The 27952-nt window shown below is 44.1% G+C and overlaps 1 protein-coding gene across 1 annotated transcript in view; it reads right to left on the bottom strand.

The window, feature by feature from the left end:
- Positions 1–27622, bottom strand: part of ARHGEF26 (Rho guanine nucleotide exchange factor 26) — a 112798-nt gene extending 85176 nt beyond the window's left edge. Inside the window, exons 1-5 of the mRNA XM_080657834.1 lie at positions 27547–27622; positions 26023–27138; positions 24624–24663; positions 20092–20237; positions 241–297 (exon numbers count right to left, since the gene is read on the bottom strand). Coding sequence (XP_080513960.1) covers positions 241–297; positions 20092–20237; positions 24624–24663; positions 26023–27087 — 1308 coding nt within the window. The 5' untranslated portion in view covers positions 27088–27138; positions 27547–27622. The remainder of the gene's footprint in view (positions 1–240; positions 298–20091; positions 20238–24623; positions 24664–26022; positions 27139–27546) is intronic.
- Between the last annotated feature and the right edge of the window lie 330 nt (positions 27623–27952).

The following is a 27952-nucleotide window of genomic DNA, read 5'->3' on the forward strand; positions in this document are numbered from 1 at the left end:
TAAAGCAGGGGTGGGGAACCTTTTTCCTGCCAAGGGCCATTTGAATATTGATAACATCATTCATGGGCCATACATAATTATCAACTTAAAAATCAGCCCACTATATTTGGTCAAATATTTAATTAGGTCACCCTTAATGCCTTGGCAGGGCTAGACCAAATGGTTTTGTGGGCCTTATAGGGCTTACCGGCCAGAGGTTCCCCACCCCTGTTCTAAAGCGTCTGCTGGTAGAAAACATACCTCTTGTCTCTTTCTTTCCTCCTGGCTAACTGTCTGAGATAATCCATTTCTTTTCACCTGGTGGGGGGAGAAAAAGAGTTTTTAGTTCATTCACTTTAATAATTGTTTTATGTAAGGCATAACTTTATGCCTTTCAAAAATGAATTAAGAGAAATTTATGCAAAATGTTAAATTCAGTACATGTAAATTTTTGGAGTCTCATACCTCCTCAAATTGCAGGGGGTGGGGGTGGGTGGAGGTGGAAGAAGGTATGGGGGGATAAATGGTGATGGAAAACAACAAAATTAGGGGGGAAGGTAAGAGATCAACCGAAGGACTTGTATGCGGGGGGGGGGTGGGGGGGGGGGAAGCGGGGGTAGGGGAGGCCAGGGGAAGGTCAATGGGGAAAAAAAGGAGATATATGTACTACTATTTGTAATACTTTAAACAATAAAATAATTAAAAAAAAAACAACAAAATTAAATTAAAAAACATTTTTAAAGTATATTTTTTATTAACTTTTAGAGAGAGAGGGAGGGAGAGGGATAGAGAGATAGAAACATTGATGAGAAAGCTGCCTCCTGCATGGCCTCCACTGGGCTGGAGATTAAGCCTGCAACCTGGGCATGTGCCCTGACCAGGAACTGAACTGGTGAAATCCTGGATCCTGAGCCACACCAGCTGAGCGAGACCTACTTTTAAGTTCACATCTCATATTTTCATCCTAAATTAAAGAATTTTAAAGATGTGTTTTACTGCTAATTGTCAATCTAGACATTTTAAATGTGTGCTACTGTGCTCTTTTAAATGTATTCAATGGAATATAAAAGCCATAACGATCTGATATCCACCATCATCCATTTAAAAGTAAATAAGCTTCCCTTGGAGATTTTACACGCGTCTTCTTTCTCCCTGAAATCACATTTCTATGTCAATTTCCCCCCAAAATTTCCTAATGTAACATAGCAATCCTATGTGTTTGGGTATCTTATTAGTCACGCTAGTATACCTGAAAGCAAAAGTATAATTGTAAACATAATTTTCTAAAATTCCCTGTAACCATTTAGCTTTGAGTATAAAAGAGATTTTTTGTGGATTATGTAACCACCACAAATATCATTAATAGTGTATGATCAAAACAACATAATTACTTCCAATTTTAATGCACTAAGCCGTAGAGTAACATGTTACTGAGGATGCAACTCTGAGAAAGATGGAGGGGCTTGTGGTGGCTTAAAGGAGGCTTCACTGAAAATATTTCACAATGAACCCCTTTAATTTTACGCCCCAGTGGTCTGACACCTTGGGGCCACGCACTGTAGGAAGAGTTGAGATGGGCAAGAGGGATGCCTTGCTTTGGTAAAATGGCAAAAGGGCAAATGTGAAAGGAGAAACTGGGAAAAAAGACGTGGGTAACTCTTTAACTGCAGATGCAGTCTCAGTTTGAGAACCGAGAAGAACTAGAAGTTGAGGATCTGGAAAACGGTAACCTTCAAATGCTCCCTGTCCACCTCGCACAGTGTCCATGAATTCCAGGGATGTGATGCATATAGTAGTGAGAAGACGGCTCTCTACATTGTGTTGTCATGGAAACCGAGACAACCACGTGTTACTGTCTTTAATTTTTGGAAAAAGTTGGGAAGCAGTATAAAAATAGAGTCCCAAATCAATATTAAAATGAGCAACCATTTACTGAACATTTACCATATGCCAGGAAATGTGCTAAACATTTTATACCTGTTTTCCCACTGAACCCTCATTAAAACTCTAGAAAGTTGATACTATTCTTAACCCCATTTCACAGATGAGGATAACAACTGAGGCTGGGGATCCAAGATCAGACAGCTAAATAGGGAGCAAAGCCGGGATCCGCATCCATGCCTGTCCAACTCCAGGGCTCATGCTCTTAATCATGATATCATGAGGGTTAGGGACCCCTTTCCACCAACCTTTTCTAGGGTTGGGCGAGACGCCTTCTAATGCCAGGTCTCTGTACCAAGTCTCCCTATGTTTCATTGCATCCACCATCCTGACCCCGGGTCAGCGTATCAGCAAGAATTCATGCCTAAAAAGGCTCTTCAGACACTTTAATAAGGGAGGAGATGGCCAGAATGAAACTGTTCAGAGCCTCTCCCATTTGGTTAACCCTGAACAAGAATTTCACAGGATTTCCTTCCTGACACGGAGTCCTGGCAGATGAATATCCAGGCTCCTTGCCCACAATCTCTGCAGGTGAGATCATCAGCAAGAATTTCCAGGCCATTCACATCTTCATCCAAAAGGACTGACGAGTTCACGGACCCGGAAATCTTAAGGGGAAGAGAAGGAAACCTGCGGGCTTAGAGACCTAGACAGATGACACCTAGTTTACTGAGGGATTGAGAGTACTTCATCTGATCATAAAAATAAAACAAATTCCCCAGCTAACGTAGTTGCTTTCTGAGGGGGAAGAGAAGATAGTTTTAAATGATGAAATAATCCTTTAACCTAAAAGTCATCAGTTAGAAACCAGCAACCTGTACAAAACTACTGTGACAGAGAGGACAAAAAAAAGATTCCAGGAAGCATTATTAGGTCATAAGAAAACTGAAGTGGGATACATGTGAGGAGCCCGAAAGTTTGCTCTGGGGAATTATGACAAACCAGTTCCTCCTGGCTGGCAGCCACACCACGGCTCCAGGGCCTGTCCTTCCGTCTCAGCCCTGTAGCACCCTCACAGGCCGGGCGGAACAGCTTCTTCCTCCAGAGCAAGAAGGAGCATTTTGTCCACCTGAGCCCTCCTTCCACATGGAACCCTACATTAAGTAGTAGCTGAGAACAGGTGCCTGCAGATGGAAGGTTGAGAGCAGGCAAGATGATTCCAGGGACTGAGGAGGTTGGAGAAATGAAACCAGAGAAAGAGGGGGGGAGAGGGATATAAAAAGAGGGCCCCACAAAGGCTGGCAGAAGGAAGAGAAGAGAAAATTGGAGGAGAATGAAAAACAGGGGCATATATCAAGCCGGAAAAAAGAAGAAAGAATGCGTGGCAAGCTTTTAATAGTAAATACCTCTGGACATTTTCTAATTCAAAAACAGTGACCTTGTCAGTGAACTTAAGTAAAATCACTGGTAGGCCCAGACTTTTTTTTTTTTGCCGGGGGGAGGGGAGGTTGCTTAGAAAAATAAATCTGGTAAAGGATATATTTATACCTATAGTTTAAAGTTTATATGCTTTTTGCAGTTTGTACATTTTTGCTAAAATATTATGTTTATCACATTTCTCCTGTTGTTCCCCTTGTTTCCACATGCAGAAAAGAAAAATATATATACAAGCTTCTAAAACTGCATTTTTGCTATCTAAAATGAAAATTTTAAATTGTACAGGCTCCTTTTTATTTTAAAAATACTGTTTCATGTTGGCAGCTCTGGCTGAGTACAAACGGAACACTTAGTCAAAGCAACACTTCCTTTAAAGGTCTCTTCCGACCTCCCTGGCACTTACTTATTCCTCACTGTCTTGGCCTGGTTTAAATTTTTTATTCAACTATGTAATCAATGAGGAGAATTATGAAAATAGTTTTGCCGAAACCGGTTTGGCTCAGTGGATAGAGCGTCGGCCTGCCGACTGAAGGGTCCCTGGTTTGATTCCGGTCAAGGGCATGTACCTTGGTTGCGGGCATATCCCCAGTGGGAGGTGTGCAGGAGGCAGCTGATCGATGTTTCTCTCTCATCGATGTTTCTGACTCTATCCCTCTCCCTTCCTCTCTGTAAAAATATCAATAAAATACATTTTTTTAAAAAAAGAAAATAGTTTAATGAAACACTAACAATTGGATTCAATTTGGGGTTCTTGAGTTTGTGTAATCTAAGCAATTCACAAGACTGTTCCGTTCTTGCCATAAGGAGAAAGTATGAATGCAGGTCAGTATCTTCCACATTGTAAGTGGAATTCAAATAATGCAACGGAATTATAGCCCAAGACCACAATTCTGACCTAAGTTAACCAATATGAATATGTGTATGTGGCTTAACCAGATAACAAACTCAGAGAACTCAGTAATGTTATAATAGCTTTAAATTTGTAGATTTTTACTGCTGTAATTGGTATTGAAATTCTTCACCCATAATCTTTGTAACGGATACATATTCCGTGTCCAAATGAGAAGGAAATGAACAATTAGCTGAAACTAATAAAAAACAGTACAAGTTACTTCATGCATGTCTAGTTAGACCCAAAATACTGAAATTTAGAAAAGGGCAAACTGCCTAAAGTATAGACCCCAAAGTTAATTATTTGATGCTCCATTTAAAACTCATGCCAGTATTCTTAACAATTTGCAAGTGTGACATACTCAGATGACTCTCCTACAAAGGAACAGGGAGGCTTTAAGCAGAGATTCCATCCTGCACTCAACCAGTTATAGGCGACTTCACAGAACGGTGGCAGGAAATCCATAACCTTTGTGCAATATCCCTTGGCTTTTCACTCCACTCACTGGAACAGGTTACGAGCCAAGTTCTCTAAGGCCCAAACAGAGCCCCAGTGTTGCCATTTGTACATACTGAGCCTGTGTCCAGGGCAGAGCAGACTCTGTGCAGGAGCCAAGATTAGCAATCCCAGTCTCTCGGTCACCCAGATTACCATTTCTATGGGGTCAATAGGAATATGTTCTCTGGCCCCCCAAGACTTGATACTGTTTGTAGGTAAGATGAGTGCACATTCCTCCTATTTTCCCCCACCAGTTAGGGAAACCAGATGGAAGGGTCGCAAAAGACTGACTGTCAGCGATGGACAGTGAAAAATTAGATCAGAAATTTATGATCCAAGATCACTTGGGCTCCATAAAACACGAATGTAGGTTGAATACCCATCTGAGTTGAGACCTTTATACTTGGCCAGAGTTGCCCCACTTTCTGAAAATCAGCTGGTTATTCCTGCCTCTTGGTGATTCCCTATTCACCAGCTTCTGTTCTTAAAAGCTCATGTGGGAAGGGAATGAATTGCAAAGCAGAATTAAACCACAGGACACAATCTCTCTCAGGTCTTTTCTACAAACTTAACACAACCCAAATAGCCCCTGAATTACAAATGAGCTACAGTTCTTTCATGGTAAATAGCATGGGAACAGCATCTCTTTGAGAGTATGTCTGAAGTTCCTAAACCGAAAAATCTGCCAGGGTCCAGAGACCATGTCCGTAGCCAGGCCCCTTAAGGCTCTCTCCAGCCCCACATTACCCACGGAGAAAGGTCCTGAGCTATCACTCTACCTAAGTGAAGAGCTGCCACAAAACATCCATCTCAAAGGGCTAGGGACCTAAATAACCAAAAATCAGATAAATGAGGTCAAGATGGCGTCAAAATTTTAGGAAGGTAGAGAGTTAGAAGACAATGGCCCATGTAATAAAATCATATGCTTAGTTTGAAAATATATCAAGTAACATGCCAGGGACCTCCTAACTCATTTGTTCAAAACACAGATCTGCTCCCTGATCTACTATTGTTGACCTTAATTCTATAGTCCTCACCAAAATTCTATAGTCCTCACCAAAATTCTATAGACCTCACCCAAATTCTTGGTTCTCAAGAAACAGCAAGCCTCTCAGTTCTCCTCTCCGCACTGCCCAGGGAACCTCAGGTCTACTAAAATGACAGTAAACTCAGTAAGGCAGGCCAGGGCTTGAGGCGTTTGCTCCTCTGTGGCCTGAGTCACCCTCTGTAGACAGAGCCAAGATTCTTGAATGAACTCAAATTATTTCAATACAGATATGAGGCTGAGAGTACAAACCACAAACAGATAGGTAATTAAATGTACCAAAATAAACTGCTGCGCTCTGTATGATTTAGGAGATAAGTGTGCATCACTTCGTTGCAGCCAGCCTGATAGAACTAGTTACCCATATCGAGCCAATTCCTGATTCAAAGCTCTAGTTGCTCCTTCTTTCATTTCTCAAACTACCTTTATATCAAATGCTTGCCATGCACCAGAACCTTGTAACTTCTGTCATCATCATAATTAGCCAGCTAATATTAAAAACAGAAAGAGAGCAAAGGGAAGACCAGATATTAAAGCATGGTCATCTGGGAAGCTTCACCAGGGAGCTGCAACTTCACACTCCCAAGGACACCACTGTTCCATTACCTACAAATCACGGGGGGAAGGGGTCCAATAAAGCGGAAGATAGGTGTATGCACAGTGAAGTTGGGGTGACACTGGGGAGGTGCTTTCCTGTCACTCTAGCCTGGGAACAAAGATCATTGGCTAGGAGAGTGGACCCCAAATCAAACCCACAAAAATTTAGGAATACATAAGCCCTAGACAAAGAATCCTCTCTCTCGCTTGCTCTTGCACTCCCTTGCTCTGTGACCCACACTCACCCATGCACTAGCTTGTCATGTGGCCTTAGCAGACCCTTGGCCCATGGCCATGTGGACCCACATGCAATGGATTGCAGCTGGGAACACAAGCTAAGCTAGCCAGATACTGGAATGGACTGTGCTTAAATATGGAGCAGAGACTCTGGAGAGTGTCTTAATTCTAGCTCTGCTGAGGACAAGATTGGACTTTTTCCATGGCAGGACAGAGGGAAATGTACCTTGAAAAGACAAGGGTTTAATTCCATGCAAATAACTATCACTCATTCTCCTGTGTGAGTCTCAGAAAATTCCTTTCCTTGTGACTTCACAAGAATTCCACTTCCCCTGGCAACATGTGGGGACACAGAGGGCACTCCCCATAACAATCCTAAACCTTATGACAACCCTGCAAGGAAGATAACAGCATCAGAAAAGTTAAGTCATTGGCCCTAGTTAAGGGGCAAGGCTGGGATTCAACCTCAAGCCTGCCTGGTTGCCTTCAAAGCCTGAGCTCTTAACCCCGGCAGCACACCGCCTTCTTGAACACTTCTGAATTTCTTGGGATTGGGATCTGCAGCTACTCTTCCCCCTCCACTAAGATCCTCCCACTGGATGCCCCAGAAACCTCATCTCACACTGGATTCCTAGCTTCTGCTGCAGTGAAAGCTAAGCTGTCAGTGGGGTGGCCTGGTGATTTCACGTGTTACTTAATCCTGACGTTTCTCCCAGTAAAGGAATGCTTCCCTTTGACTTGTGGCTCTTACTAGCTAGCCTCCATTCCCCTGTGGGCACTGAGCCTAGACCCAAATGTATTCATTCTCTATCCTCCCGGTGAGCAAGAGATGAAGTTCTTCACCTGTCAACAGTGAAGAGGAGAAAATGACGCTAAAAAACACACATGAAAAGCTAATGACACAGAAGGAGAAAGGATGAAAGGGAAAATGATGCTAGGGGAAAAGGGCAATTTATAAAATTATTTAATAAAAGGATGAGCAGGTTTACAAAGGATGAGCAATATTTAATAAAATACTGAGGAGCAGACCAAGACTAACAGGGAGGGGGTTGGGAATGGTGATAAAATCAAAGCAGATTTCGGTCTGAACTGTTATGCTTAATTTTGTAATCAGGACAATGTATTTGTATTACTTCTGTAATTCAAAATTAATTATTTTAAAGAACTTAATCAGCTTTAAACTTTGAATTTTTAAATTGAAAAATCAGAAACAAACTAATGACTAACAATGGGGAAGTGGTTAAAAGAACCAAACATCCACCTATCTGATGAAACACAATATAGGCCATTCAAAAGGTTGTTGTGGAAGAAAGTTTAATGATGCGGAAAGTCATTCACAACATTGTTAAGAGAAAAATAATGGGTTACAAAACAGCAGGTTTATTAACACAAAAAAAGATATTTAGAACACAAAGGGAAAATATGGGTATCAAGACAATATTATTTTATTATTGATAGTTTTGCTCAAAAGAAAAGAAAAATTCAATTTCATCTTTTTAAAAAATGGTCTGAAATCTTATATACAAAATGTCGACTAATTTTTATTTTGTTATCTTTTTCTATTGATCCTTTTTGATTTTTCTATAATGAACATGCCTTGGTTTTAAAGCATAATTTTTATTTTTAAAAAAATGTTTATAGAATATTCTCATATTTATTTTTTTATAGATTTTTAGAGAAAGAGGAAGGGAACAAGAGAAACATCAATTTGTTGTTCCACTTATTTATGCATTCATTGGTTGATTCTTGTTACCCTGATCAGGGCTCAACACTGCAACCCTGGCAGATCCGGATGACACTCTAACCAACTGAGTGACCCGGCCAAGGCCTAAATCTTCATTTTAAATAAACTAAAATAGGTTTCAAAGTCCTCTCTCAAAAAAGAAATAAAACAAGTAGGGCAGACCAACGAAATCGTTAAGGCTGCCAACAGTACCTGCATTTTTTTGTTGTTGCCCATAAGGAAAGCTAGAGAAATGAGAGGGGACCACCAGCAGAAAAAGAAACAGAGTAAGGCAAAGGGAGGGAGTAAAAAAGAAAGATCTCAGTCAAGTCCAAACCATGCAGTGGCTATGAGGCAGTGTTGAAAGTGAGTGATGACAGGCAGGTGTGCAAGTGTCAGAGCGAGGGGAGGAGGCCTGGGCTGGAGTCGGCGTCACTGGGAATGACGCCATCGCCACATAGTGAAGGTGTGAGTCAAGAAGGGCTGGCAAAGGCAGGTCTGACGGGCTCCTCTGTAGAGAACACTCGTTTGTAAAGGTGATGCCAACAGGGTAAATGCTGTTTTATTTTTGTTTGTTATTTTTGCAAAGTGGCAGATGGACAGGATGAACAATTCCAAAATAGTAAGTTACTTAGACCAACACTGACCCTGAAGTTAATTTCTTAGATTTGTAATAAAAATCTAACCTAAGAAAAAACTATTCTAGAAAAATGAGCAATTAAGTGAACTGATGTTTTATGTAGGATTTACAAAGCATGCAATGATTTCACCCGACGGGAATTATCTTATTGTATGGAGGAGATCTGAGAAATAGAAACAGAATTAGCATTCTGTTTACCTATATATCAGATGTCATGCAAGCCATATGTTATACTTCTACTGCTTTTATTTCCCACTTTTCTGTCCAACCAGCCCATCTAGTTTTGGTCACACTTTCTAGAGAGAAGTATCCTGTTCTTAACTGTTTTCTGATGTCTGTGTCATTCATTTTGACATTTTGTCCTACATTCTTTCAAAAACATCATTTAGACATTTCATTTCTATTGTCCTCTAAACCAGCTTCTAAAATCCTACAGTACAGGTCTTAGGTTTTAGGAGTTTGCCCCCTATAATTCAGTGATGCATTTTGGAGTCAGAGACCAGGGTTTTTCAAATTACAAGTTCTAAGCTCTTAGTAAATGGCAAGATAAAGTCCATAAATCTCTGATCTTCATCTATTTAAATGTAACAAAACAGGAGGATAAAATAGAAAATACCATAGTATACTGCATGCATTACAGGTAACTTCTGCTTTGTCAAACTGTTGTTGGAGATACACACAGACACACACCTGCACACATGCACACACACGGAGGCCAAAGCTGATTGGAATAGAGCTAGTTAGGCACCTGGCCAAATGACAAGGAAGTGACCTATTATCAGAGGGAAAGTGGCTGAGCCAATATGATCCAACATGGCTCTCAAGAAACTACACTGGTTCATTATACATGGAAACTGAAAGGACAGCGTGAGGTGGAGTAGGAGTGGACTCAAGTCTAAGTTAGGAGGACTCAGAAACTCCAAGTCTGCAGGAGCTTTCAGGAGAAAAGACAGACATAGTAAAGAGGAGAAGAAAGCCAATTCATGGGAAGAGAGCCAATAGGCAGATGGTCACTGAGTCACAACACTGGCCAAGTCATCACTCGGAAATATGGTTCCTGCCCTTCCAGGTAATACCAAGACCCTTATACAAACAGTAAGCAAGTAGCCCTATTTAACATCTCAGAATCTCGGCTGCCTGGATATCAAGTACTAAGGTACGTAGAGAAACAGTGCGTGCCCTTGTGGTCTTGTCACAAGGACTACATAAACTGCAGGGAAAGAATCGAGTACATTCACTGGTACACAGGGAAGCCTCTGCAAATATCTGGCCAATCATTTAACTTCATTTAACTATTTGTTTGATCAATATGAGGATGCCCCCCGGGCAGGTCCCAGAGCTACAGCTCTCCTGCAGGTCAGCCACTGACCTGCCTGCGCACACAGAGACCTTGAACCCAGGTGGCTAGCGGGGCTCCCTGTTGCTCAGCGGAGCAGACCACAACCAGACTCCTTTGAGCATCACTACCAGAAGCGGGATTTCCTGCCACCCAACACGGGAGCTGCTCCAATTTTCGTGTTATTGCAGTTGGCGGGGTGGCAGAGTTTATCTCCTGCACCAAAGGGGAAAATAATCTGCAATTTCCTTTCACTGGCAACAACACTTCCTCCTGCAGAAGCTGTCCATGGGCTCTGTAAGTCCTTATCTCCTCCAGTAACAGGTACACAAATAATAAAAACCTTTATCATCTTAAGACATCAGAGTACAGACGAATCAGGTAGAAAATCAACAGCTTATACGTAGTCGGGATAAATCAACAAAATTTGATGAACAAATTTTTAAGCATTAGTTCCATATTTTAAAATTCAACAGTAATTTTAAAGGTGGTGACTTTTCCAGTCATTATGCAAACAAGCCACTGTGTGGCTGTGGCCCTGAGAAACAGTACCATCATTGGACCAAGGGACAAGGCGCCATGGAGGACATCTGAAGGTCAGAAAGACAAATATAAGAATGGGATAGATGATGTCTACAATTCAAAGCTCAAGAGTAAAGAGCCTTCCCCCACAGTTATTCAGAACCTCTCCAAGTAACTGAGTCTTCTCTCCTTTTACCTAATTACCTTGTATTCCTACAGAATGCACCCAGCCAAGTCCCCAAGAGAAACCCCGAGTGGGGATAGAAGCTATCATTTAAAGTGATTTCATAGTATGCAAATGCCTACGATGCGCGAACATAGTTCTAAACTGTGAAGATGCCAGTTCCCCGATGTTTCAAAGACATCTATTAAATCCTGGACGTGGCCAAACAACCATCAAGAATTTTTCTTTTGAAATAAAAATTAAAAACAGCCCCCAAATGGGCCCGAACTAGGAACCTTCCTGGCTGCTTTCACTGCTGAGTAGCTTTCTGTTGTTTTCACTTACGGGATTAGGTTTTTGCATTTATTCGTTCATACACTCATTCATAAATTCATCAAATATTTACCGCAAGCCTCCTTAAGTCAGGCTCTATGTCATGTGTTAGGGATACAACAGGAACCAAAATGGACAAAAATCTCTGCCTTCATGCGGCTTTTATTCCAGTGGGAATAGATGTACAATCAACAAAAAAAGTAAATCCCATAGTCTGTAGGAGGGATAAGTGCCACAGAGAGGATGGGACATGTTGGGAGAGGGGGGTGTTAGGGAGAGAGCCATGGGGCTGTCTAGAAGGAGAGCTATTGTAAGCTGAGGAGACAGCAAATGCAAAGGCCCTGAGGCAGAGTACATCTTGTATCTGAGGGACAACAGGGTGACTAGCAATAAGCAAGGCAAAAAAGCAGGAGATGAGTCCAGAAAGATAACCACGAGCCAGATCGCACAGCCCCCACTCCCCCAGGCCACAATAAGACTTGGCCTTTACCCTGAGTGGAGGAGAAATCACTTGAGGGTTCAGAACAAAGAGACAGTATCTCAGTATATTTTAACAGGGCACAAATCAACAATATAATTATACTAGAGGCCCGATGCACGAAATTCGTGCAAGAGTAGGCCTTCCTTCCCTCAGCTGCTGGCACCAGCTTCCCTCCAGCACCCGGGGCCTGGGCTTCCCTCGCAGCCCTGGCTTCGTCCCAGAGGGACGGCCAGAAGGACGTCCTGTCTAATTAGCATATTAAGCTTTTATTATTATAGATAGGTGCTACTTGGAGAAGTGACTAAAAGGGACACAGGCAGATGCAAGTGGTTGAGCAGGGAAAAAACCAGGTACTCCACTTCTGCATTGGACGGGGAGGCAGCGCAGAGCAGCTCTGTGCTGAAGGTAAAGGCAGCAGGCTTTGCACCTAATTGAAGGTAGGTTATGGGAGAAAGAGGAGAGTGAGGAATGGCTCCAAGGTTTTTGACCTCTGCAACTGGAGAAATAAAGCTATTTGTTGAGAAGAAATAAAGGCCATTGTGGGAGAAGCAGGTTTGGGAGGGAGAGAAGGGCGTGATCAGAAGTACACTTTTGGGACAGGTTAACTTTGAGATGCCTATTAGATACCAGAAAAGAAGTTGCATATCCTTACCTGAAGTTCTAGAAATATAAACTTGGAAGTCATCAGAGCATACGATGTAGATAAAGCCACAAGAGTGGATGAGATCACCAAGTGAGTGCAGACAAGAGAAGAGGCCCAAGGACGAAGCCCGGGACCTTCCAACATTAGAGATCAGAGGAAGGAGGAGGAGCTCAAGAAGCTCCAACTGCACTGACTTCATTCTAACTCCTCTTACCCACCATCACCCCAAGGGCCCACGTACATGAGGTTCCCTCTGCCTGGGACTCCTCTACTGTGCCTGCACCCCCACACCCCACACCCTGCCCCAACCTTGCCCAGACATCTATCTGGGCACTCCTCAGATGGCAGCTCTTGTCACCTCCTTTGCCATCTTCCCTCGACTGACAGCACCTTGCCCAGACAGGTGCCCTCCCCAAAAGGCTCTCAGAGCAGCACAAACATGCCCTTTGTGGCATTAACACAGCTGCAATTCTGCCCTTATTGTTTGACGTCTGTCTTGCTATGCAGGGTGTCTGTAAGGACATGAAAGCAAGGTGGAGTGTGTGTGCGCGCCATCACCAGTGTCTAGGACAGGGCCTGGCGTAGAGCAGGCCCTCCACAAACACTAGATGAATGAAGGAATCTCTCTCACTGGTTTCCTGCTCAATGAAATGATAAGACCCTCTTTGTCTAGGTCCCCTGGCTGGATTCCTGGCTGAAATGCTCCCTTTGTAGTTATGCCAGCCAAAATTAAAGTCCCTGTGCTCATCACCTCCCACTTTCTTAGAGCACCTGTGTCCTCTGCTCTCTGCCTTGCCTCGGGGCCTGGTGCACACACCTCCACCTTTTCACATCCCATTGTTCTTTCCAGAGAATCAATAACATAAATATTGGCATATCTACCATTCAATTGTTCTTTAATTACTCAGCTCCAACCAGAGTGGTGTGTTTTTTTCCCTTAACCTGTGTATATTGTTCAGATGGGGTTATACAGTTCAAGTTCCAACAGTGCTAAAGTTCAGAAAGAGAAACACTTCTGAACAATATGAACAACATGAAAACTGCACTCAGGACATACAGAGCAACAGTGAGGTGCTCCCAGTATTTGGAGACAGCCATGAGAAAAAGCTGCCCTCAAACTGAAATGAAAAAACAAAAATGATAAACAACTATGTACACGTATACTTGTGTGCGCATTTTTCTAAAGAGAAGGTGCAGGGCTCATAGCTTTTATTAGATTCTCAAAGCATGTATAACCCCACCACCACCACCCAAGGAAAGATGACAAAACGCATATCCATCCTATAGAAGAACACAGCAGTTAGAAAGAACACTGGAGATCATGGATAACCATTAACTGGTTTGTAAGACACGTGGTTCAGAGAAAAAGCAAGTTATAAAATCTATAAAGCATATTATTCATGTAAGACACGCAATGTTTACTTTTTTCTTTAAATGTATATACACATGCATTTGGATGAGGCTGTTACCAAATTGAGAACAGCGTTACCTACAGAGGAGGGGAAAGGATTAACATGGCAGATATGTTATCAAAAAGACTTTAGTCTTATCTGAAATGTTTAAGTTCCTTTTCACATGGAGGATGTGTTATGTATTGCTCACATAAGTCAAAATTAGTTTTCGAAGATGTTAAGAGAACACTATAATCTAATTGTACAAAAACGGCAGAAGCATATAAGCCCAGTCCCTGGCCCAGGCTAAGCAGGCCCCCAGCTCCAGCCCTTGTGGCTGGAATAAGATCTCTGCCCAGGGTCTCCGGTCTAGGCACATGGACCACTTTTTCTGCTTATAAAAATGCAAACATCCCAGGAGTTCTGCTGTTCTGCTTAAAAGTGTGGACGAGTATGTGCTGAAAGCCCTGGCCGATTACATGTGAATTACTATAAGTAAGCCAGACTCGAAAAATGAGAATGTTTCTCTATCTTTTTAAACACAAAGGATAAATATGGTAAAAAGCATTAATCACCATCTAAGGTAATAAGTGATTTTATGAGACTGCTATCTTGCAAAAACACAAATGGAAAATTATATGACTCAAGAGATTATCTTAAGCAGCACGTCACTGAGCGACTGAACATTAGTTGAGACAAGTATGAAAACTTAAGAAAAAGAACGAAACTTTATCCTCTAAATGCATGAAGCATTTCTGCAAAGAAAATAACATACAGGTTTACTACATCTGTTGAGCTCTGATTTTTTAGGAGAAAAAGTATGTCTTTCAACTAAACAGTGTAAATTCTAAAAGAATAAGTCCCATCAGTCGAACTGCTAAGACTCTAACGTGTCTGCTATATTTTCAACAGAATGAAATTATAATAAAATTGCGTCTTTTCAAAGCGTCCTTCCTCTTTCAGCAATTCGGGAAGTTGCCAGAGGCAACCTCTGTGCCCTAAGAGCTGAGCCCGGCACCCACGAGACTCCCGTCCTAATTCTAGATTTCCTATCACACCGGTAGCCATGCTAAGCACAGCTGAAGACATACTTTGATGAAAATAGGAAAACCAGTTCCTGAATAAAGAGTTTGCAAGTTTGAAGCAAACTGAAGAAATACTCAAAGTGATTTAAGGCTCCTGATAGATCCGCCTGTCAGCAAGCACAAATGAAGGGTACAGTAGCGATGACTGTATTAGGTGTTGAATTCAGCGCACAGTTTGCCCCGGGTGCTTGTTTTTGTCTCTGGAGCCTGAACACCCTTTTCAAAAGCACCTGGGATGTCAAGGTGATGGAAATTACACAAACACACCCCGTGGCAAATAAATGGGGTCAGGGGACGGCTGGTGAGTGTGGCTTTGCTGCTGTCACTGAACGTAACAAAACAAACACCGGTTTCGCAACTGTCATGTTTTAGTGCTTGCACAGTGCAGGATGGGGGGCCCGGGGTGGGGTGAGTTATGATGAAAAGCAAAAAGACTTGGGTCAAAATCTATCTTTTCCTTTCTGTAGTATTTAAGTGCCTCCAGGATCCCATAAAAGGGTGAACTTGGAAAACCAGAAGCTCACTTTGCACCCAGGTCACAGCTGCTGCATGCCTGGCACTAACTATAACAAGTGTTTTGTGTTCTATCCCAGACAGATAAAACAATCAATAATTTTCTTCAAACCCACAAGCTTTTCTCAGAGATCCAGGAACTCTTGGCTTACTATGCTAATTCCCACTGCCATTTTGCACCTAATTGAAGGTAGGTTATGGAAGAACAGGTGAGGCGCTGGGCCATTCACCTGTGGATGGCAGGTTCTTCATCTCTGAGCACAGATCTCTAAAGATCAAGAAAACCTTTTCAAGTTCAAAACTTCAACTCCTTTTCCCTTGTGACCAACCAAACACCATGATCAGGTAAATTATTTCTCATAGTGTGTTTCCCAAAACCCGAAGAGCAGCACAAACTTTTACTCCCTTGACAGTAGAAATCCAGTATGTCCACTTAAGAATAGATCTATAGACTCTGACAATCAGGTGAAGGAAGAGGTAAGCCTGTCCCCCTTATGGAATTAGGAGCCCAGGTCGTATTCCTGACTGTAGGAGAACAACCCAACTCTACTTGAAGAACCTGCTGGCAGAGCCACCGCTGCTAAATGCATTCAACTTAACTCACTTTAATCTGGTTAGAGAAGTTCGTGGCAGCCTAAACTTTCATTATTCCACTGAGGTCCCATTAAATGCCTCTCTTTTCTCCCTTATTCCTAGATGACCACAACACTACAGGTAAACCTGTCGCCAAAGCTGTAGGTGGAGAACCACCTGTCACCTGTGTGGTTGTCCAATAAAACTAAAGGAGACATATCATGAGTGAGCACACTAAGACAAATGGCATTTCAGGCTGAAGGCTTAAAGACCTTATGCAACAGCCATGAACGACTGCCAGTTGCTGCACTTCTAAGGAGCCTTTTGGAGACTGGATTCTTCTTGCAATCAACTGATAAGAAAAGTTTCATCCCAAGAAGCAGGCAGGTGTTTGCAACAAAGAGAAGAGATTTTTAAAAATAAAATAATCAAAAGCAAATACTCATACACATATACCCCCTCCCAAGTAGAAAGTCAAGGCAAATGCCAATATGAGACCTAACCCTTTGCCAGAAAACCCACTGTCCTATTCTTCCTGGAATCAAGGCCTTACCCCAAGAAGAGGCCTTTTTGTTAGTGATATATGCAAGACTGGATGGGGGCTACCCTACTAATTTCGTATATTGAAAGTTAAGCATGGAGACCTGGCCAAGTGGCTCAGTTGGTTGGAGCATCCCATACAACAGAAGATTAAAGGTTGCAGGTTCTGTTCCTGGTCAGGGTACATATGGGAGGCAACCAATTAATGTTTCTCTCTCACATCAATGTCTGTCTCTCTCTCTCTCTCTCTCTCTCTCTCTCTCCCCCCCTGCCTCTCTAAAATCAATAAAAACATGTCCTTGAGTGAGGATAAAAAAGTAAGTTAAAAAAAAAGTTAAGCATGGAAAGATGATGCCAAAATATATAAAAAGCAAACTTTTTCCAAGACCTGTCCCAGACACTGCAACCCCTTTAAAAGGAGGGACCGGGGCATGTGGTCAGACAGAGAAATGGAGGTCTTGATCCTTATAGAAAACAGCCTGACATTGTCCATGATTCATGAAGCCGCCTTTCTTTAGGGTCATAATTGCAGCTTCGACAAACCAACTGCTGGGCTGCTTTAAAAGTAATCGCAGCTTTTTGCTGTTAAAAAATCTATTTTCCTAAAAGCCAGAGCTGCTTGCATCTTTTCGGTGGACAGAAAACCACGTGGTAGGGACAGAAAAGAACTTCAGGACAGTGATTACCCCTAGGGCGGCAGAAGGAAGAAAAGGGCTGGAGAGGAGGGAGGTTAAATGAATTTGCCTAAAAAATAGAGGCCTGAAGTAAATATGTTTAAACATCAAGATTTGTTCAATCTGGGTGATGGGTACCTGGAAATCTATTACACAGACATATATTTTTAAATGTTTCTGCACATCTGAAGTACTTTATAATATAAAAATTGAAGTAAAACATTTTAATGTAAAAAGGAGACACAGAAGGCACTAAGAAAATGCAGGCTGGTGCCTACGCAATGGGTGTTAAAGTCCAATCACTCTGCTTTGATTAAGTGTAATTGCCAAGCAACACAATAAATACACATAAGCCTCCTGGGAACACTCGAATGCAAGATAACACACACTAAAGTTAGAATCCACTTTGTAGTTTTGTATTTTATCACCCAATAGTCTTTTGATATCAATCTTGTTAACAAAAAGCACATCCGTACATTTATCTTTTGCCAAATAAAATGCATGCCCATATTTGACGTTATACTGAAGGATATGTAGTAGTATGTGAATGTGCACTTGCTAATCTAAATGAAAACTAAACTGCAGGAGGCATCGAAAATATGGCAGCCTGAGTTTTAGCACTAAAGTTCAGTTGGATCAAAGCGTAAGTGACACATTCTGTTTAGGGTCCAGAGAAAAACAGCAGGATTTAGGCCTGTGCTAACAAACACAGATGCTGCCACAGAGAGAGAACTGAAAACATCCACAGGATTATTCTTGAGGATTCTCTACCAAATGATCCATACCAATGATGGGATGACAGCCATTTAACGGCAACCAAGCATCCCTGGGCCTTGACCCCAGTTTTTCCCAAGTATTTGCTTTGGTACATCTATACTAATAAAAGGGTAATATGCTAATTAGACCGGACGTCTTCCAGACAACCATCCGGATGTCCTTCCTGACAAAGCCAGGCGCGGGAGAAGCCTCCTGCCCCACAGTCCCGGGCGCCAGCGGTCCTGGGCACCTGTGGCTGAGGCCCAGATGAAGCCGCCCACCCATGGTCCCCTGCGGCTGTGCCAGCCTAGGCAAAGACAGCCCAGGTCCCAGGTGCCTGCAGCCGGCCAGAGGAGGGAATCCTGGGTCCCGGGTGCGGGGCTGAGGCAGAGGTGGTTAGGGGCGATCAGGCCGGCAGGGGAGCAGTTAGGGGTGATCAGGCAGGCAGAGGTGGTTAGAGGCAATCAGGCAGGCAGGCAGGCAGGCAGGCAGGCAGGCAGGCAGAGGGGTTAGGGGCGATCAGGCAGGCAGGCAGGCGAGCTGTTAGGAGCCAGCGGTCCCGGATTGCGAGAGGCAGTGGGACATCCCCCGAGGGGTCCCAGATTGGAGAGGGTGCAGGCCGGGCTGAGGGACTCTCTGCCCTGTGCACAATTTCGTGCACCAGGCCTCTAGTATATATATATCATGAGATCATTGGATTGGCATATAAAGCCTCCAATATGTCAGTTCTGTGAATAGATGTTACCACTTCACCACATGCAAACATCACAGAAGTTACAAACCATTAGTATAGAAGCAAAGTTAGGCCCATAGATATTTTATTGGGCTCACACATTGTTTTTAAAACTTGAAATAGAATAATGCTCATAAAAGTCTGGATTTCTGTTTCCCCTTTTCTAAGTATCAGAAGATTTGGCCACAATGGATAGGTTTGAGCTAAGCGTCAGTTGCTCAATTTGAGGAAGGCCTGTCTAAGACAGTCCTCACACTCCCCATCCCCACACACACCAGCATCACTTGTTCACACTACTTGTCCTGGCCCTGCAGGCATTTTAGTCTGTGACTTGATACTCAGGGTGCCACGCCGTGGAGGCAGTGGAACTGAGTGGATTCTCCTTAGAACCAAATTCAGGGGTGGGAGAGGGACAAGGAGCAAGGGCTTGGTTTCTAGAACTCTGAATTCCAATACAGGCTAGAAGAGGGGAGGAAGAGCCTGAAGCAGAAGATATCCCCACCATTAATGTACACCCATCCCCACGGTCTTGTTTCTGAGCACCAACCAACGTACACAGCTCCTTTTCTTATGTTGCTAGGTTCCCTGAATAGAGGAGATCCCTGACTCTGAACAACACTCATGTCAGCTTAAAACTCACCTCTGCTCTCATATTGCCTAAGGACTCACAGAGGTGTGCTGGCTTGTTTCGGATGCAATGCTCCCAACACCCAAGCCAACCGTGGGAATTCCTTTCCACTCGGTAATGCATCAGAAGCCCACAGATGCTGTGCCCATAGCAAGTAAAGGAAGCATCACACTGTGACATTTGTTAAGCCAGGAGGAATAGAAATTAGGCTGAAAACAAAAGATGCCTGATGCAAAGAGGAGAAATTACTCATCAAGCCAAAAGTCAGTGTGGAGACACTCCCACACAACAGATGCACAGAGAAAGATGGAACAGAACGCCATTCACTAACCAATTTCAAAAAAATACAAATGTGTCTACATCAAACGAGATTTCCAGGGAAGCACTCTAATAAGTTCCCTGTTGTGCACAGAGATATACACACACACACACATATGTATATATAGCCATAATTATAATCAAGTTCAAGATAGATTAACTCACCATTACATATACACTATATAAAAAAAAAAAAAAAGGAGAAGAGATAACTGAATAGGAAGAGTTTCCAGAGTTCATAGTACATCAGTCCTGAGGCACTTTATCAAAACCTAATTTTCCTAATCAGTAGTGTCGAAGTTCACAGTCTCACATGTGCCTGAGAGGTTCAAGAAACACTGCACAGTCGAAGAAGGGTCTCACTCCTTAGAGATACAGGACTATTGGCAGAAAAATTTAAAACTACATTCCCGCCAAATTTACACAACTCAGTGTTTCCCCCTCGGCAGACAGAAGAGAAGGCAAACACTCACCGCAGAGAGCTGGCTCCACGTGGACCGGAGTGGCTTGTGCTGGATCACAATTTTTTCCTCCGACTTCTGTTCTTTGGGCTCAGACTCTTCATCAGAGTCGATGTCAAGGGCCTTTTCTTTGTAGTTCTGGTACAGGACAGCATTTTCTGCAAGAAAAGCCAACCCAACGTGTCATCATGACGCTACCTGTTCTAAACAAACATCCATATGTATACAATGCTGAGTCTCCAGTTCAATAAACGACAAAGAGACAGATGGATTTTGTCACTAGAGAGTATTCCAATTACTACAAAGTGATTTTCTCACTCACATAGCCTTGTCCCTAATTCATCCATAAGGAAAAGGGAGGGGCCCCTACATGAACTGCCAACTAACGCAAAATTCCCATGTCGCTACACTACCCATGAAGGATAGTCATACCTGTTAAACGGATTTTTAGGTTAAATTGAATCCACACCCTACCTTCCCTTCAAGGTCCATCAACATTCATTTATCTGCGTAATGAACATTTACTGTACATCCACAAAGTGCCAAGGACTGGGAGTAAATAGAAAATAAAAGACACTTCTCGTGCCCTCGTGAGCTAAAAGTTTAAGGAGAAAAATAGTCAAAGTCACTCATTCATTTACTGGTTTAACTGATATTTAGAAAATGCCTACTAGACGCCAAGAATTGCTAGGCACTGGGGTTACAACAGTGAGCAAAAAATATAAAAGTATCAGTCTTCATGGAGCTGACATCAGAGTGAAGGGAGAATGACAATAAATAAACAAATAACTTAAAAATATGTCAGATGCTGCCCTGGCCAGTGCGGCTCAGTGGGTTGGAGAGTCATCGGTATACTGAAAGACAGCGCGCGTTCAATTCCCAGTGAGGGCACATCCCTAGGTTGTGGGTTTGATCCTTAGTCAGGGCATGTATAGAAGGCAACCAATCGATGTTCTCTCATTGATATTTCTCTCTCTCTCTCTCTCTCTCTCTCTCTCTCTCTCTCTCTCTCTTTCAAACCAATGAGCATGTACTCAGGTGAGGATTTAAAAAAATGTGTCAGATGCTGATAATGGTCATGGAGAAAAATGAAACAAGGAAAGACAGGGAATGTAATGTAGGCGGTATGTAGATTTTAAATAGGGTAATTTAAGAAGGCCTCCCCAAGGTGACATTTAAGCAAAGACTAAAGGTGAGAAAGCAAGACACCATTCTACGGGGGAAAGAACATTTCATCAGAGGGAATGGCCAGTACCAAGGCCCGGGGGCAGGACTCCTGCGTACAAATCAGCAAGGAGGCCTGTGTGGCTGGAATAGGATAAGGGAGGGAGAACGCATAGAAGATGGGAGACTGGGGATGAATAAAGGGCAGGTCATATAGGGCCTTGCCTCAATGCCATTAAGAGAACTTTAGTGTTTTCTCCAAGTGAAAGGCAAGTCACTGTAGGATTGAGGACACAATGATCTTGTACAAATACAGACCAACACACAGAAAGATTTATATACAGGTAGGTACTCTGAGAAAAGACTGTCAGCAGCGTGTGATCTAGTCTGAGGAGGAGAGGTGTCCGTGAGGAAAATGTAAGACCAGAAAGCTGAGATACCACAGAGCTAAAGGAAAAAGTATATGCAAAAGTCCTGAGGCAAGTGAAATACAGTACCTTACAAGAACTAAGGCAGGTCGATGTGCCTTAGTGGATGTCTAGAGGACAAAGGGTGCAAGCTGTGTGTAGGGAGATGAGCCAGACAGCCCAAATCAAGCAGAGCTTTGCAAGCAATTTTACAGAACTGAATTTTATCCTAAGGACAAAGGGAATGAGTTTCGTTCACACTGTACAGATTGTGTTATGGTAAGTCTAAATGATGCATCCATTAAAATGCTTCTGAAAAACTAGACCTGGCTGGGTGGCACAGTGGGTTGGAGCATCGTCCCATACACCAAAATGCTGTGGATTCAATTCCCAGTAGGGGCACATACCTAGGTTGCAGGTTCAATCCCCGGTTGGGGTGCCCCCCCTCAAAAAAAAAAAGATTGTATTTTGATCCTGATTGCCATGGGAACCCACAGAAAGAGAAGGTTTTATTAGATCTCTAGGAGCAAAACACTGACTACTTAGGGGACTAATGAGGATGCTCCTGAAGTAGTCAATGAAAGGCAATGGAGCTTGGCCTATGCAACGTAGAAAGGACTGGGCGTGGACTGGTGTATGGGCTCGCAGAGAAGGAAGTGATCAGGTGTGGCCTAGGTCTGCAAGTCCCACAAGAAGGTAGGAGAGGGAAAGGACACACCGTAGAGATTTAGCTATAGTAGGGAAGGTTAGGAGTTTAGTTTGGGGCACAGAGTTTGAAAATCCTTTCCATCTACTGAAGCAAGAAAACATCTGCCTCTTTAATCATCAACTATTCCATGATCTACGTGACTATGATAAAGAAATACTAGGTCTATGCAAGATTGCACTGGTCTCTGATTGCTCTGCATATGTAAAACAGATTGTGAAGGTAATGACTACGTTTCCCCCACCGCTAGTGCCCTTTCAAGTAGTTAGTGATTGGCACAAAACATACGCACACATTGTTGAAAGGATTTCTCATTCCCTCCCACAACAACATTGGTAGCGGTAATGCTAACGTCATTTTACACATGGTGAAATCAAGCCTTGGTGAGGTTGAGGTGCCTGCTCAATTATCACTCAGATGATGAGTAAAGCAGTAGGAGAGGAACCCCAGGCCCCTGAGTCCAACTTCACAGGTTCTCACCACTATCACACTGCTTCCCAGGTTATATTCTTATTAATCATTAACTGTAAGAATACTGCATTCCTCAAGTACATATATGTGAAAAAGAATTTCTAGGTCATCATATTTGGAAAGAGATGAGAGGGTGCACAGAAACAGTTCCTTATAAACAGAAACCATGTAAAACTAATTATAATGAAGGGTGTGATCTATTCTGGGGGTGATCTGTCCTTGGACAAAAAAAAAAAGAGCTCAACTTTTTAATCCTTTGAGGCAAAGGTCCCAGAATCAATGCCAAATTCCAAAAGATGCAAAACATCTCTCTAAGTCGATATTAGGTAGATGCTCTGATCACTTCATGTTCAAAAAGTGGTACAAGGGGAAGCACACTGGACTGAGAACCAGACCTCTGTCCCAGTACTGGCTGTGTGACAGTGGCGAGCACGAAACCGCTCAGAGCTTCCAGTGTCCTCAGCTGTAAAACCAGGGAGATGAATTCATCCTCAACAGCTACAACACTGCATCTGGGTTTCTTCTTCAGATAGAATGTTTCCTGAGATTGGTGCAATGAATAAATTTTTATAAACCGGTCATGTTTAAATACTCCAGTGGGAATGGTTTTTATATAGGGAAATAATTGATAATCACCAAGGTTGTATGTTTTATAACTCTGGGTGGTTCTACATTAGATTTACCCTTCTTCATTATTCTTTAACTAGAGGCCCAGTGCATGAAATTTGTGCACGGGAAGGGGGTCCCCTCAACTCGGCCTGCACTCTCTCCAATCTGGGACCCCTCAGGACCTCTGGCTCCTAACTGCTCACCTGCCTGCCAGCCTGATCCCCCTAACTGCTCTCCCCTGACAGCCTGTTCGCCCTAACTGCTCTCTCCTGCTGGCCTGAACCGCCTAACTGCTCTCCCCTGCTGGCCTGATCCCTCTAACTGCTCTCCCCTGCCTGCCTGATCGCCTCTAACCTCCTCTGCCTTGGCCCTGCCAACATGGCTTTGTCCAGAAGGTTGTCTGGAAGATGTTCAGTCTAATTAGCATATTACCCTTTTATTAGTATAGAAGATTGGAAAATCTAAGCATTTCAAAGCATGAAAGAAGGGAACTAGCCTCACCTCTACCACCCTCCACCAAACCCTACAAGGGGTGCAGCTGGGGCTGCTGCTCCTTTCATGCTTTTCCAGTTGGCTGACATTTGACCCATCTATTTACACAAAGCCTACTAATCTGATTAGGGTTTGAACACCTGGCTGAAGCTGCTTTTGTTTTTGAGACTCTTAATGAAAATACTATATGGGTTACAAATGCTTAGGAATATGTTTCCGTCGGCCAGGAGTTAGATTTCCCCCAAACAGACACTTGATAAGGAAACGGGAAGTCAGAAATAAAACTAAAATGGGGAAAGAATATTAAGTCAAAGGAAATATGACTTAGGGAAAAAAATGACTTAAGATCTAAATGCCAAACTCTCAGAATTTTTGACTAAAGAGCTAGAGCTTGCTCTTACTCTTTCTCCACTTTTTTAAAGGAAGGTGGGGATGGAGCCAGAGTGGAAAAGAATTCAAAATCCCAGGACATTGGCTGACAAAGTTATCAGCTTACAAAGAAAGCTATTGATTTTATTCACTGCTGGTATTACTAGATAAAAATTTAGCTGAGTGAAGTGCTTTGTGCTGTATAATTTTGAGAAGCTGCACATTTTCCTCATCTTAAGTGTTTTTGTTACTGCAGCTGGATTGGAACTTATAATTGATATTCCACATTGAAACAGCAATAAAAGTCTGGAAAATCAAATGCTTACCTTCCCCATCAAATGGTCCTTGTCCTTTCAGCACTTTTTTCTAAGAAACAAGAAAAGCAAAAAAGGAAAAGGCAAAACATACTGTATATGAATGAGCCAAATTGAAAATACAACTAATTAAGAAAAAGTACTTATTTTGTTGTTACATTCATTAGATTTCCCAAAGCATACAGCTGATGATCCCTGGAGTGGTTCACTCATATGACTACTACAATTCACTAAAACAGTGAAATAAAATGTACAATGTCCCTCACACCCTGTTGAAATAGTTTGAGAATCCTCAAATGACCAGCAGGCTCAGCTATTTATGACTCACCATCACTGTTAAATTGAACTTTGCTATACTTGCAGAGTTGGGGAGGGGGGGGGGAAGGAGGGAAAAACAAACATAAAATGTTATGTAATTTCTCCAAGGCCATAAGATCTAAAATAAAACATGTTTGCTTGTGTATTATATATGTGACAATCATACAGACTGGTTCCAGTTCTCTGATGAACCAAGAAGAGATGTGGCTCCCAAAATGAATGTCTGCCCTGTTGCCCAGGTCCACCTTATTTCTGAAGAAGACAGCACATGCACACTCCAAAATCCCTTTCTCTGGTTTTCCCTATTTCTTTCTGTCATATTTGGCAAAAAAATTTTTTTTTTTTTTACCAATTTCAGCTTTTAGGCCTTTATCAGGGAGCAATAACACATAGTTCACTGGAACCCGAAGTTTTGTTAAATGCACTCCTTTTAAGGATAAATGGGCACAAAACAGGAATGAAATACAACCAAAGGCCGAGTTGACAGAAACAAGTAACAACAAAGATGACATACTATTTGTGCCTTTTGTGTCTTGTTTTTCTGGCACCTAATTTTAAAATTCACATTTTATCTGAGGTATTTAGTATGTGATCGCCATTCAAAAAACATTAAATAGTTAATGTAAAATAATCAATAGGCTCAAAGGAAATCAGCTTTTCCCCTAATCAGCTGTGATGAATCAGCAACCACTGACTGACACCTCTAAACAAGCACCAGACAGCTTGGCCAAAGTCAAGAGTGAAAATCCTGCCCTGCTCTCCACCGCCTTTGCAAGTTTACCTGTGTTAAAAGTGCTCATGACTCATGCAGCCAATCAATACCTCATTTGCTGTATTTTTCCCCCATTTGTCCCCAGATTTTGCCTAAGCTTTGAAAGTCAACCCAGTGATAAAAGAGTTTCACTTCCTCCCACAAAGCTGCATGAACTAGTGCTGTGCCTGCCAACAATACAATGGCCAAGAGATACATGTGCACGGGTTTCCATCAACAAACAACAGAATGAAAGAGAACAATAATGTCCGATTTCCCCTGCGCCCCTCCTCCCTATCCCCAACACCTTCACTTTGGACTTAGTGACATGCCCACTCTTACCTTGATCCTTCCAAGGCTGGAAAACTTCTCCTTGTCTTCCATCACTACTTTCAGAATCGGCTGAGACATTCTGTTCTTCTTCTTCGAGGTGGTAGGACTGTCAAAATCAACGCCACTGACCACCGCCCTGCGATAGGACGTGGACCGTAAACCCCTCCGCAGAGACCCAGGGCTGTCCAGGTCGTTATCGACCTCGCCTTCGTCCTCGGAGGGGCCCAGGGACGCCCCGAGGCCCTCCACCATGCTGCGCACCTTGAGGAGTCTCTTGTGGGGCTCCACATTCTGACTGCTGTTTTTACTTATTTTAATTTCTGAGGCCAGGCTCTTGGGAATTATCTGCTGCTTCCCCACTTTGAGGGCAGCCGGGCTATTTGTGCTCAAAACCACTGAAGGAGTCTCCGGGAGCTCGTTCTCCTGAGAAGGCAGCCTTTGGAGGGGGAGTTTTTGTTCCAAAGACCTATTCTGGGGCGAGGGTCTCCGCTCAGGATCCTTAGCTGTCTGGCCGGATTGCAAACGGGAGCCTGGGGAGTCGATGTTACAAGTAAGCCCGTTTGCAGCGGGCGAAGGCAGGGGGCTGGCAGTCAATCCGACTGGGTCTCCCTCTGGGCTGCACGGGGCCGATGCGTTAGGAGAATGTGGGGGGCGCAGCCGCTGCGGCGCAGGCGAAATCACTGTACCATTCTCTGGGGATTTCGGGGAGCCGCCCAACGCCCCTTTGGGGGTCTGCGGTGACTTCAGGCGTCGGAGCCGAGGAGAGACAGCCCGGTACTCCGGGGAGACCGTCCTCCCATTGGTCACCGCCCTCCGATGGGTGCACAGAAGCAGAGGGCTCCTCTGGACCGTCCTGCCGTCTGAAGCGGCGGGCACCTGGGAGGGAGTCTGCGCCACGGGGAGCGGTCCTAGGTCCTCCACCGGGAAATCTGTGATCAGCAACCCGCTCGGGCTCTGGTAAGACTGGGGTCTTGGCTTGCTCCGGCCCAGCATCTGCGGCTGAGGGGTCGACCTCCTCCGCCACGAAGGGGTTAAACTGTTGTTAGAAAAATTCACTTCGCTCTCGCCGTCCATAGCGAAGCCTGCGGGTGAGCCCCGCGAGGCACAGCACCCAGCTAGTGTCGCCTAAAGAGGGAAGAAGTCATGGAACTTTGACTCCAGACAACCCGGCACGCCTCGCCAAGACGCGCACTCCAAGGCCGGCGGTCACCCCGCTGCTGCGCGTCACTTACCCGCCCTTTCCAGGGCAAAACTGCGCGCTCCACGCTGCACGATCCGGGACAAACTCCGGGCTGCGCCCACGCGGATTAATCCAATCCCCACCTCGTCTCTCCCGCGCCCAGAGACCACCCGCACGGAAAGAGTTCGACACCAATTCGCCGGGTGCAAGCTGATGCACATGAAACTTGGGATAAGTTCAGCTTTCTTGGGAAACTCGCCTTCGGACGCTCCCCGCCGCCGCCGCCATCCAGCCACCCGCCCCTGCCGCTGGTTGCCTCGTGCTCAAACTGCCCGGCTCCTAGATGGATTTACCTTCGGGGCTTTGCAGAGTTGGGGCCAAGCAGGGCCCACCGCCCCGTGGGTGGCCCGGGTACCGGACCGCGGCGCCGCAGCGGGAGCTCTGGAAAGCTCGGCAGCCAACTGAGACTTCGGCTACGCCCCCGACCTCAGCCGCGGCCCCGCCTCCGTCTTGGCCCCGCCCATGCCCGCCCCGTTCGCGGCCAGCCGCCAGACACTGGCTTCCCTGCTCCGCGAGCCTTTGATCCGGTCGGTTCTCTGTTTAAAACAGATCGGCACACCTGGGCTGGGTGCCGAGCGACGGGGTTCCAGGCTGGCAACTCGGGCTGGAGACGGCGGCGGAGGCGGCGGGGAAGCTGGGGGCGCGCGGGCGGGGTGGTGGGTCGGCGCACAGCGTGGGAAAGAGCGGGGGATCCCTGCT

The sequence above is a fragment of the Plecotus auritus genome (assembly GCF_963455305.1).
Source record: "Plecotus auritus genome assembly, chromosome: 2".
NCBI classification, from domain to species: Eukaryota; Metazoa; Chordata; class Mammalia; order Chiroptera; family Vespertilionidae; genus Plecotus; species Plecotus auritus.